Source organism: Schistocerca gregaria, chromosome 8 (assembly GCF_023897955.1).
Source record: "Schistocerca gregaria isolate iqSchGreg1 chromosome 8, iqSchGreg1.2, whole genome shotgun sequence".
Classification (NCBI taxonomy): Eukaryota; Metazoa; Arthropoda; class Insecta; order Orthoptera; family Acrididae; genus Schistocerca; species Schistocerca gregaria.
Window position 1 is genome coordinate 449993322 of NC_064927.1, and position 12943 is coordinate 450006264.

Here is a 12943-nt window from a genome sequence, read left to right on the forward strand (position 1 = left end):
ACTTCACTGTTGCTGTACAGAGTCATGTGTTGAAGGGAGGATGAGTGGCTGGAAGTGAGAGATAATAAGCTGTGTCTAGTAAAGCCCACTATGAAACCATGGCACACCTTTGAGCCACGAAGACTTGGTGAAGTCCTCCTTACTCGTCCTTGCATGTGCCGCAGTCCTCTGATGTGTGGCTTCTTGATTTGGTGTGGTGACCTTCCAATGTGTGGTGCTTGTGGCCTACAGACCACTGTGCACCACATTTTATTAGACTGTGTTTTATTTTCATACCAGAGGGTCAGTAGCAGATTTTCCAGCAGATTTACTTTTTTTAAAGTGACTTTCAAACGAATGTGGTGATGCTTTTAAGATTTGTGATTTGTCCAACTTGTTGCCAAAAAAAATTAAGGAGATGTTCTCATTGTGTTAGCAGGATGACTATCTCACTCATGTTTATTGTAAGTGATCAGCTGGTCACATATCTCTGTGCAATTGTTTTAGCTCCTCTCTCATTTTCCTTCCGTTTTCCTCCCAGGCGGGAAGGAGAGGGGGGTTGAGATTAGATTACACCAAAAACTTTCCATTATCAACAACACTGCATTATTTTACGCCAAGGACTTTCCAGAATCAAAATTTTGTTCTGTAGCAGGTGTTCCTGTTTTGGTGGGTGATTAGTAGGTGCACAGCAAATAATTTGTATGGGAACTGCAAGTCACTTTATAATTTTTTAAAAACTTAACTCACATTCGAGACACTGCAGGCTCATTATCAGGCCGTGGGTATTTGAAGGAGCCATCTATCTGATGATGACAGACCTGCGAAGGATGAAGGTTGGTTAATGAGAAAGTGAAAGCTTTTAAAAATCATTATAAACCTACCAATCACAGTTTCTGTGCAGATAATACACTAATTCAACCACAGTTGCAGTGAAATGCACCAGAATGGGGTAAGATAAAAATAGATATAAACTTTATCATTTAAATTGTGAAAATAAAAAGGGGCATGAATGGTTGTGCTAAGAGGTGGAGCAGGGAAAACTTTGCGACATCCTGTGAAATATGAACAGCAGGCAGAGTGAAAGAACTTAATGAACGTTATTAAGAATGTGCAGGATGTGCTTTTAATGTGGCAGAAGGATAACCAAACATAAGTACCTGAACCATCATGGCCTAAAGTGAATATCCAAGATCAAATGTGGCTATTTATCTTCAACAAAAGGGGTAAAAGTGAGATAACAGCATAACAGTAACAAACATACAGGATTTCCTGAATGAGACGAAAATGAAATAAAAGGGCAATCCCAAAAGTAAGGTCTCCTATTTTTTTTATATATATACATAGACCTGTTTAATTCTAAAATGGTTTTCATCAGTCTACAGCTTGAACATTTAGCTATTTTTTGACATATTCACCATTTCTGTTGATGCATTTTTTGTAGATGCTGTGGCAGTTATTGTATGCCCATGTCATACCAGCTCGCTGCCATGCTGTTCAGAAAGTTATGAATCTCTTCTTTCACCTCATCATCGGAGCTGAATAGCTTTCCGGCCAAATGTTCTTTTAACCTAGGGAACAGGTGACAGTCACTGGGTGCCAAGTCAGGACGATAGGGTGGGTGGGTGGGTGATTATGTTCCACTGAAACTGTTGCAGGAGAGCAAAGGTTTGCCGATCGATGTGTGGGTGAGTGTTATCATGGAGAATGTGTACTCCCTTGCTCAACATTCGTCTTCTCCAGTTCTGAATTGCCCGACAGAAATGGTGATTATGTCGAAAAATAGCTAAACGTTCAAGCTGTAAACTGATGTAAACTATTGTAGAAATACACAGGTCTATGTACTTAAAAAAATAACTAGCGGACCAGGCAGACCTTGTCCTGCAAGATATTTCAAGTGATTAGGGTATTAAACAAAGTATGAAATGAAAGACAAATAATATAATAATTTCATTATTCTTTATTTTGAAATTTTTCTAACACGTGCAGTGATATCGTGCCGATCTATTGCAGTTTGACCTGGCCATAACGCAATTTTAATTTCATCCCATTTTGGATTACACGTAAATGTAATGAACAAGTCTGGTCATCCGTATGCATGCACAGAAGTCATGGCATCTTGAATATATTGTTGCATATGACGTGGTCTACCAATATACGATGATGGAAGAATAAATGAAGTACCGATATTGTTGAAAATGCAACGCCACCTACAGTGCTGATTTAAGAATGAAAGTTTTCCAGGCCCCCACTTGAATGCATTCAAAAAAATTCATTTAAATTTATCCAGCCGTTTAGTTGCAGTATAGATAAATAACCTAGATACCGACTGCAGCGCCATCTTCTGGGCTGATTTGTGAATCTAAACCATCCAGGGCGCACCACCCAAATGCATAAAAAAAAAAAAAAATCCATTCAAATCGGTCCAGCCATTTAGGAGTAGTTCAGTGACATACACACGTACAGTAGAATTATATATATAAAGATAGGAGACCTTACTTTTGGGCTTACCCTCGTATTTATAGAAAAACTTTCTAACTATCAAATGATAGCAAACCTATGTAATCGTCCACACAAACAACAACAAATTGAGCTTTAAGTTCCTTTTTCGCAGAGGAATGGAAACGGCTACCTGTTGAATTCTCACTCACCTTGTCCAGCTGCACCTCTTTTCATGTTGGGGCATTCATGATGTTCCTACTTCATTCGTGAGTAGTCTTAGTTTCCCAAATCTTCTCTTTCACCATTTAATGGAAAAGCAAGGGTTTTGATTGTGTATTTTTGTTGCACAATCTGTAAGTGGCAGAAAAAGGGAGACAACATGTGAACACTAGGAAAGAATGCCCTGAATGTACTTGTTTCAGATGCAAGAAATAGTTTGGTGAAAAACAAAAGAATGATTCAATAAAGTATGGCTCTCATCTTATTTCTTTAGACACCTAGCCTTAAAATGTCGAACACACATTTGATTTTAGTAGTGGAACAATGACTGATCCTTTTTTCCCAAATACATACAGAAACCTATTCTAGAATCAACAGTGAATCCAAACCAACAACCTCCTTCCTAGTTGCCATGGCTCACCCACAATTACTTCTGTTTTGAAGGCATTACCTACAAACCTATCTGGGGTATGGCTGTGGGCACCCACATGCCACAATCCTATGCCACCCTATTCATGGGCCATCCAGAGGACTCCTTCCTAAACACCCAGAATCCTACACCCCTCACCTAGTACAGATTCATTGATGACAATCTTTGCAGTCTGGATCGAGGGTGAGGACACCCTATTGACAGTCTTCCAGAATCTCAACTACTCTCCTCTCCCCGTTTGCTTCACCTGGTCCTACTCAATCCAATAAGTCACCTTCCTAGATGTTGGCCTTCACCTCAAAGATGGCTACATTAGTACCTCCGTCCATATCAACCGTACTAGCCCCCAGCAATACCTCCACTTTGACAGCTGCCATCCATTCCATACCAAGAAGTTCCTTCTACACAGCCTAATCACCCTTGGTTGTCGCACCTCCAGTGACGAGTGGTTCCTCTTGAAATATACTGAGGATCTCACTGAAACAGACCATAATTATCCTCCCAACCTTTTACAAAAACAAATCTCCCAAGCACTTATCTTTCCAGTCTCCCAAAGTCTCACCATCCAGGCACGAGCATTCGCCTCATCACTCGGTACCACCCAGAGTGGAGCAACTGAATTATATTCCCCGCCAGGGTTTCAATTACCTCTTGTCATGCCCTGAAATGAGAAATGTCCTCCCCACTATCCTTCAAACCTCTCCCACAGTGGTATTCTACCATCCATCAAACCTACCATATACTTGTCCATGCCTACACCACCTCTTCTCCCAACCTCTTGCCTAATGGCTCATACCCCTGTAATAGATTTAGATGCAAGACCTGCCCCATACATCCTCCCACCACCACCACCACCTACTCCTGTCCGGTCACATACATCACCTATCTCATCAAAGGCAGGGCTGATCTACAAGCTAAGCTGCAACCACTGTGCTGCATTCTATGTGGCCATGACAGCCGACAAGCTGTCTGTCCACATGAGTGGCCACCGGAATATCCTACATTCCTGTAACCTTCCTGGCCTCAACCTTTGTTAGTCATTGTCCTCACCCATCCAGCCCCTTCCCTGTTCCCATTCCAGCGCTACACAGCCCTCATTCCACCATCGCACCCAGTCTTTCTACTTATCTCCTTTTCCGCCAATCCTCCTCCCTCCCCACCTCTCCCCTGCCCTCTGCTAAACCTCCTGCCCACACACAGCTGTCCTACCCTCTCTCCACTGCACACTCCCCAGCAACCTTCACTATCCATCACCGCTACCCTGCTATCCCTCCCCCTCCCTGCCCTAACCTCCTCCTTACTCCCACGCAGTCACCAATTCCATCATGCACTGGCGCTGCTGCTCAGAGTGTGGCTTCAGTTGACTGAGACTGTGTGTGTGTGTGTGTGTGTGTGTGTGTGTGTGTGTGTGTGTGTGTGTGTGTGTGTTTTTGACGAAGGCCTTACTGGCCGAAAGCTTTATTTGTGACAGTCTTTTTGTTGTGCCTGTCTGCGGCCCAGCATCTCCTCTATATGGTGAGTAGTAACTTTCCTTTTCTTAATATTATCACATTCCATCCTGGATTTTTTGTTGTTTGAAATCAAGACTTCAGTAACACATGATGTTATTGATGCAGTGCACATATAGTCCAGCTGTTCACAATACACACTAAAATTGCTCTTCAGCATTAACCAGATACACACAGTGTGTGCCTGAAATAAGTTAGGTTGCTTATCAGATGTGGTTTGTCATTTTCTATTGCTTGGAAATGGTAGAAGTAGAGAGCAGGTGTGGCGCTGTTCTCTCTCTGCTCGATGGTGATGGGTGTCCCAGTCTACATGATGTGGAGCGGCATCCATAGGTCATGACAATGCCAATCTGTAACTATTAGGAAAAGAGCAAACTCCTCATGTTGTTCAGTCATTTTCAGATACTGTATCTCGGAAATGATATCACTGTCTCGATGGAGCAGCATGCCGGATTGTGTGCACCGCCCTTGCTTGTAATGAAAGCAATTGTGTTAGCTGTCTGTCGTCGATCTTCTTCACTTATAAATGTAGCGACTGCACCACTAGATAAAATGATGCCTCCATTGACCTGAAATAATCAAAAGTCCCTTGTGTGTTCGCGATGGAGCCTTCAGTTTACGCGAACTTGCTGACTATAGTTTTTATGAGAATGGTTATTCAAACGTTAAAATTTAGTGTCTTGAAACATTATTCGATCACCCAAGTTGAGGCCACATTATGAATTTTGTGAGGATATTAATTTGTTAATTATTATTCCATCACAAGATGCCGCTACGTCATGTATTCAACAACTGTGACGTTTATGGGGAGATGGGTGGCAAATTGGCCTGGCCGCAGTCGCTAGTTACATGTAGTATTGGTTTTATGTATGGTTTCTACTTAATATTAAATGGCCAGTAAAGATCAAGCATAATTGTGCCACTGCTCATTGCAAGACCATTGAACTCAGGATTTTGTGTAAGATTGTGTCCTGAAAGTAGAAATATTGTTCAGTGCATTTGAGTAACTAGGTACAAGTTAGTGGATCAAATGAATATTTCTATTGAAAATATATTCAGAATGTTTCCTCCCCGAGGATTACTGGTGGAATTATTATAAAAATGAGGCATTAGTTTTGCCTTTTAAATGTGTAGAAACTGAACACTGTTCTGTCATAGAAATATCTCTCTCTCTCTCTCTCTCTCTCTCTCTCTCTCGTGTGTGTGTGTGTGTGTGTGTGTGTGTGTGTGTGTGTGTGTGTGTGTGTGTGTGTGTGTGTGTGTGTGTGTGTTTTTTCCATATCTCCTAAACCACTGGATCGAGAGACGGGGATCCAACAGCAAGGTCATCGGTCCCATCAGATTAGAGAAGGATGGGGAAAGAAGTCGGCTGTGCCCTTTCGAAGGGACCATCCCAGCATTTACCTGAAGTGATTTCAGGTAATCAGGGGAGACCTATATCAGGATGGCCAGATGCGGGTGGCAGAGGAAGAAACAGATAGTGTTAGGGAAATAGGGGATGGGGATGGACAGAGTGGAGTGGAGATTAGGTTTGGGTTGGTTGGGGGAGGAAAGTCTTTCCGCTCCCGGGATTGGAATGACTCCTTACCCTCTCCCTTAAAACCCACATCCTTTCGTCTTTCCCTCTCCTTCCCTCTTTCCTGAAGAAGCAACCGTTGGTTGTGAAAGCTAGAAATTTTGTGTTGTGTGTGTGTGTGTGTGTGTGTGTGTGTGTGTGTGTGTGTGTGTGTGTGTGTGTGTGTGTTTGTGTTTGTGTTTGTGTGATTTATTTATTGTGCCTGCCTACCGGCGCTTTCCCGCTTGGTAAGTCTTGGAATCTTTGCTTTTAATATATTTTTCCCATGTGGAAGTTTCTTTCATTTTATTTTATTTATATAAATATTGAGATGCGTGGAGAACTAGCTTTTACGGAAGACAGTGCAAATTGCCCAGACTGTACTTGCCCATTGATAATGACAGCACATAATGACTTCAAACATTTAATGTAATCAGAAGACTGGAGCTGTTTTATACATGGAGTTCAGTTCTTTGCAGAATCAGAGTTTTATTTAGATTATATAGAATCCCTAAGGACATAATTCGTGTACTTTTCCTTGTAGGATGTCACAGAATTGTAGTGGCACTCTTAAGCCTTCCTCGTTTTCAAGTAGATATCTCAAATGAAAATGATATAAACTCAAAACTGCAATTACACCTGAAATGCTGCAATGCTGAAATGCTCTTCTTGCACCTGTCCTAACCAAACTAACTTCCAAAAATCATCTTAAAATATTGTCCCAGTTTTTAAACTGAGATTGTATGCCCTTCCCTGAGAAGTTTCCCCATCTTTGGAGTATAGTGAGTGTAACACTTTATGTTTGGGAGTTCAAAAAAAGAATTGTTTTCTTCAGCATTTTCGCAGCTTGCACATTGTGACATAGAAGTAACTGTGCAGTTATTCTCACACCTTGGTGTACACTGCCAGTAATATCCAGATACGCCTCTGAAATGCAATTGAAAGATCATAGATCGTCCATATCTTGATGCCTCAGATCTTTTATTAACTTCTTTGTCAAAGTCATGACATCTGGCAAAATGGAGTCCTTTGTCTAGTGAACAGTTTCTTAGCAATTCCATGTAGTGGTACATTACAGAACACACATAATTGTGTCATGATCTGAAGGCTTCGAGAACTGCTTCATTTGTAGATAGCTGAAATTGCTTCTGTACTTTCAAATTTTTTGCTCCCATGTCACAAGAAAAAAGCTAGAGTGAATCCAGATCCTTGTTCTATTATTCTTTTTGCTGAAAATTCTTGCAAACTCTACAAAGTGCGCTGACCAGAAAATTGTGGGCAAGTATTTTAAAAGCTGACTTCCTAGTGGGTTTTCACATTTGGCTATAAGAATTTGAAATTATCTGCATCAGTTGTGCCTGTTTTGCTTGCTGTTTTCTGACAAACATTTCTTATAATTCAAATTCTTATTGTAAACTGTGGAATTATCACTTATCATGCAAAATCGTAACTCCATTCTTTCAATGTCACTGCGTCTTGTAACATCGGGTTTACTTATTCAATTTTTTAATGTAACTGTTTAATGTCTTCAACTTTTGACATGAAGGAACATTACATTCTTACACCCAAGAAGGTAAATTGGCCTGTTTGGTCATCTGTGAAAAGAATCATCAGTTTTAGTGAACAGAGGAATAATTTATTTGTTGGGTTTGACAACACACAATCAACTCTTTACTTTTGTTGTAGAATCGTTTGGATCACATACACATGTTTACAACTTAAAGAAAATTAGATATGTGTGGAACCAAATATAATTATGTACATTTTTGTTGTACAGATGCAGAATTGTGGTCATCCACCAAAGGATCTCGTTGGAGACATGAATTCAGTTATAACGTTTGATGAACAAGGCAACCCAGTTCTGCCTTCTCTGCCACCTGGGGCAGATCCCAGCCAATGTGCTGTCATGTGACATAAGAAAACGTGCACTGCTGTATACAGTGCCGCTTTGTAATCTTTTAGTCGAGAAATCCTTGTAAAAAGTTTGTTTAATAAAATTGTATACCAGTGTAACCTGATAGTTTCCATCTAACTGTAGTCATAGTTTTGTAACTGCATTGTTTTTGGGAGGACAGCATTTCAGTTCCTCATCCAGTCAGCTAGAATTTGGTTTCCGTACATTACTTAGGTCAAATGCCTGCGTGATTACCTTGAAAAGAGCATGACCAATTTGCTGCCCCCATGTTTCTTGTAACCAAGCTTGGGCTGCATATCTCATGACCTTCTCACTGACAGGACATTAAACCCTAATCTTCTTTCCTATTTCTATATGACACCAAACTGAGTAGTGGCAGAAAAATAATTGTTACTGTGGCACTTCATATTCTGCCTTAGTGAGGGTGTCAGATAAGCTTTTATCTTTACAGTTTTTACTTCAATGTTTCCATTTGAAGGAAAGACAATAAACCATGCAAAAAGTAAGCATTGTAAATGATTAGCATCTGGTGATGCAATTGATCAGAAAGGATGCATCTGACTGAGATTAATGTTAGATGTAGAAAGCTAGTGAAGAATAAAAATTTGTTTCCAAGAGACTGAAGTAAAATTAAGAAATCAGTTTGGCATGAATTATAGCTTGCAGTGTGATGCACAGATCCTAAGTTAAATGGTCCATGTGGATGTAAAATAGGTATATCTGAATCATATTTTTAAGCTGTAATACTTGTCACAAATATGTAAATGAATATACACTGAGCAGCAGGCAGTAGCTACTGGCAAGTCATTGAAAATGTTTACTCCTGAATAATGGACACCGTTCTGGACCAAAGTAAGTGACCTCATATCTTTATGAAGATTGTTATTTGTAGCATTAATCCCATGAACTGAGATGTGGGTTTGGAAGAGATATAGTATGGCATATTTCATATTGAGAATCAGCTCCTTGAACAGGCATATGCAGGACATTATTGAATTCAGACTACTAGTAATTTGTATTACACACATTGGGACTCAAGAAACTTCACCCTGGCATGATCAGTTACCCAAAAAAATTATTCCATATTACAGTATGGAATAAAAGGAAGTGAAGCATTCCAGATTTTTTTTGTCTTTATATTTCCTGTGTCTGACAACAAATGCATTGCAAGTAAATACAGGGTGTTTCAAAAATGACCGGTATATTTGAAACGGCAATACAAACTAAACGAGCAGCGATAGAAATATGTTTGTTGCAATATGCTTGGGACAACAGTACATTTTCAGGCAGACAAACTTTCGAAATTACAGTAGTTACAATTGTCAACAACAGATTGCGCTGCGGTCTGGGAAACTCTATAGTACGATATTTTCCACATACCCACCATGCGTAGCAATAATATGGCGTAGTCTCTGAATGAAATTACCCGAAACCTTTGACAACGTGTCTGGCAGAATGCCTTCACATGCAGATGAGATGTACTGCTTCAGCTGTTCAATTGTTTCTGGATTCTGGCGGTACACCTTGTCTTTCAAGTGTCCCCACAGAAAGAAGTCACAGGGGTTCATGTCTGGCGAATAGGGAGGCCAATCCACGCCGCCTCCTGTATGTTTCGGATAGCCCAAAGCAATCACACGATCATCGAAATATTCGTTAAGGAAATTAAAGACGTCGGCCGTGCGATGTGGCCGGGCACCATCTTGCATAAACCACGAGGTGTTCGCAGCGTCGTCTAAGGCAGTTTGTACCGCCATAAATTCACGAAGAATGTCCAGATAGCGTGATGCAGTAATCTTTTCGGATCTGAAAAATGGGCCAATGATTCCTTTGGAAGAAATGGCAGCACAGACCAGTACTTTTTGAGGATGCAGGGACGATGGGACTGCAACATGGGGCTTTTCGGTTCCCCATATGCGCCAGTTCTGTTTATTGACGAAGCTGTCCAGGTAAAAATAAGCTTCGTCAGTAAACCAAATGCTGCCCACATGCATATCGCCGCCATCAATCCTGTGCACTATATCGTTAGCGAATGTCTCTCGTGCAGCAATGGTAGCGGCGCTGAGGGGTTGCCGCGTTTGAATTTTGTATGGATAGAGGTGTGAACTCTGGCGGATGAGACGATACGTGGACCGCAGCTGCAACACGGCGAACGGAAACCCGAGGCCGCTATTGGATCACCTGCTGCACTAGCTGCGCATTGCCCTCTGTGGTTGCCGTACGCGGTCAACCTACCTTTCCAGCACGTTCATCCGTCGCGTTCCCAGTCCGATGAAATTTTTCAAACAGATCCTGTATTGTATCGCTTTTCGGTCCTTTGGTTACATTAAGCCTCCGTTGAAAACTTCGTCTTGTTGCAACAACACTGTGTTCTAGGCAGTGGAATTCAAACACCAGAAAAATCCTCTGTTCTAAGGAATAAACAATGTTGTCCACAGCACAATTGCACGTTGTGAACAGCACACACTTACAGCAGAAAGATGATGTACAGAATGGCGCACCCACAGACTGCATTTTCTTCTATATCTTTCACATCACTTGCAGCGCCATCTGTTGTTGAAAATTGTAACTACTGTAATTTCGGAAGTTTGTCCACCTGAAAATGTACTGTTGTCCCAAGCATATCGCAACAAACGGTGTATTTCTATCGCTGCTCGTTTAGTTTTTATTGCCGTTTAAAATATACCGGTCATTTTTTAAACACCCTGTATTTGTTTAGGCAATTTGGTGGTCCTGTGGTGTCTGCCCTCCACCCCTCCTAGTTACCATCAGTTTATAATCCCAAGAATTTAACATTGTCAACCTGTACTAGCTGCTTATCATATTTTAGATGCATAAAAAAACTTCTTTCAAGTTTTGACCTAGATGTAGTGTGCCTTTTCAAAGTTTAGTAACAAAGAATTTGATGGGAACTTCTTATTAATGTCCATGAAAGTTTCATTAACTGATCATTCTCAAACTTCACTATTTATTGCAATGCTTGTTTCATTTGTAAACAAAACAAATTTGGCATCTAGTAGTATTACTTATTAGAAGTCGGTTATATACAAAACAAAAGATGAAGACCCTAAGATGAAACATTGTGTGACACCACATTGATTTCAAGTTGGATGACAACTGTTAGCTTAATGTTGCCCTCTTCCCTATTGACAACCATTGTTATCTGTCAAAGCAGTGGTGACGCATCCAAAATTAGACCAATGTGGTGGTCTGTAGCCTTTGGCTTACAATGGTAGTAATGATAACTAAATTGAATATATGAATTTTGCATATATTTAAATTATATAGTTAAGTTTAACATTGTGAGGAATAAAATAAAATTAATGAAAAAGAAGAAGAAAATGTTCATATCTGTGGTAATCAAACGTGGATCCGCAAATTACCAGTATCTGTTTAGACCATTCACCCACAGAGGAGTCATGACTGGTGCTTTAAAAATCCGTCATATTTTACACTTGCACAATACACTACATGTAGTTTGAAAGAAAAAACTGGCCTTACTATAATTTGTGGCAAGTGATTGATTTCAGATTAAATATTTGTTCAGAACATAATCTGCCCTCCCTCAAACCACCTTTGATTAAATTTCTCTCCACTGTTATTTCTACTCAGTTTAGTATAATCTTGGAAAATGTTATATGCAACTGGTTGCAAAGAAATTGCTCTGTTAACATCTTGCTAATTGCCTTTCTTATGCAGTGGATGTTTCAAGGCCACGTCCCACTCGCCTAGGAGGTTTCTCTCTCTCTCTCTCTCTCTCTCTCTCTCTCTCTCTCTCTCTCTCTCTCTCTCCCTCCCTCTCTCCTCCCCCCCCCCTATGTGTAGGAACCATTTCAAAAGTACTGTTGTCTTCTCCACTAGTTTTATAAGGTGTTAATGACTTCGATTTCTTTGATAGTTGGGGATAAATCGTCATCTAGATTTTCATAACTGAGTATTTGAGCTTATGAATTGGTTCTGAACAAATAAGAAGCTGATCAAAATATTTTGCAAGTGTTCCAAAATTTTCAGTGTTAGGTATGCCAAATCAGTGAACCTGATTCCTCATCCTTGCATTGTTCAATTTATATTTGAAGTACATCTACCAGAATCTTTAAATCTCACTTTCACTCCAAGAGTCAACTAGAAAAGGGCCTCTTTAGCAGGTCACCAACATGAAACACTGACAAAGTGCCTATTGACTTGTCTCAGGTTCTTCGGCCAACATTCACCTAATGATTTTTCTGATGTTTTGCCAGCACGAGTGGGTAGCATTGTCAAAGCTTCACTCTCCATTGCCGGTGGTGAACTAGAGCCGAGCTCACGGCCACAGACTATATGTACCTGGCGCACCAACGTTCGAGGGCTTCTCCGCGGTCATTTTTGGTGCAGTTCTCCTCTTGCTACTTGCGACATTCGTTCGCTGCAGTACGGGAAGCCAGGATCCGTTTACCTTACGGCTTTCCTCTTTCTTGTTGAAACTGTTTGCGTGTTTCAGTATTTCTACAGCTTCTCTGAACAAGCGTGTGTGATAGTGCTTCTCTACAGCCAGAACTTCCATGTCAGCGAACTTTATTACGTGGTCGGTCTCATTCAGTGCGTGCTCTGCCATGGCTGATTTCTCCACCTGCCCCAACCTGCAATGTCGCTTATGCTCTTTGATCCTGGTGTTAATTGATCGTCCAGTCATTCCGACAAACATTTCCGCATGTGCATGGTATATGGTATGTTCCTGACATTGCAAGTGGGGCCTCTCTTCTCCTTTGCCAATCTAAGACACTCTTCGATCTTCCTTGTCAGTTTGAAAATCTTATTTACGCCATGTTTGTGCAATATACGGCCAATTCTGTCCGTCACTCTGGGAATGTATGGCAGAAAGACTGTACCCGACATTTCTTTTTCTGGTTCCTTACTTCACC

The 12943-nt window shown here is 40.8% G+C and overlaps 1 protein-coding gene across 1 annotated transcript in view; it reads left to right on the forward strand.

Moving 5' to 3' along the window:
* Window positions 1–8146, forward strand: part of LOC126284760 (peroxisomal biogenesis factor 19) — a 54351-nt gene extending 46205 nt beyond the window's left edge. Inside the window, exon 7 of the mRNA XM_049983919.1 lies at window positions 7911–8146. Coding sequence (XP_049839876.1) covers window positions 7911–8045 — 135 coding nt within the window. The 3' untranslated portion in view covers window positions 8046–8146. The remainder of the gene's footprint in view (window positions 1–7910) is intronic.
* The last annotated feature ends 4797 nt before the right edge of the window (window positions 8147–12943 follow it).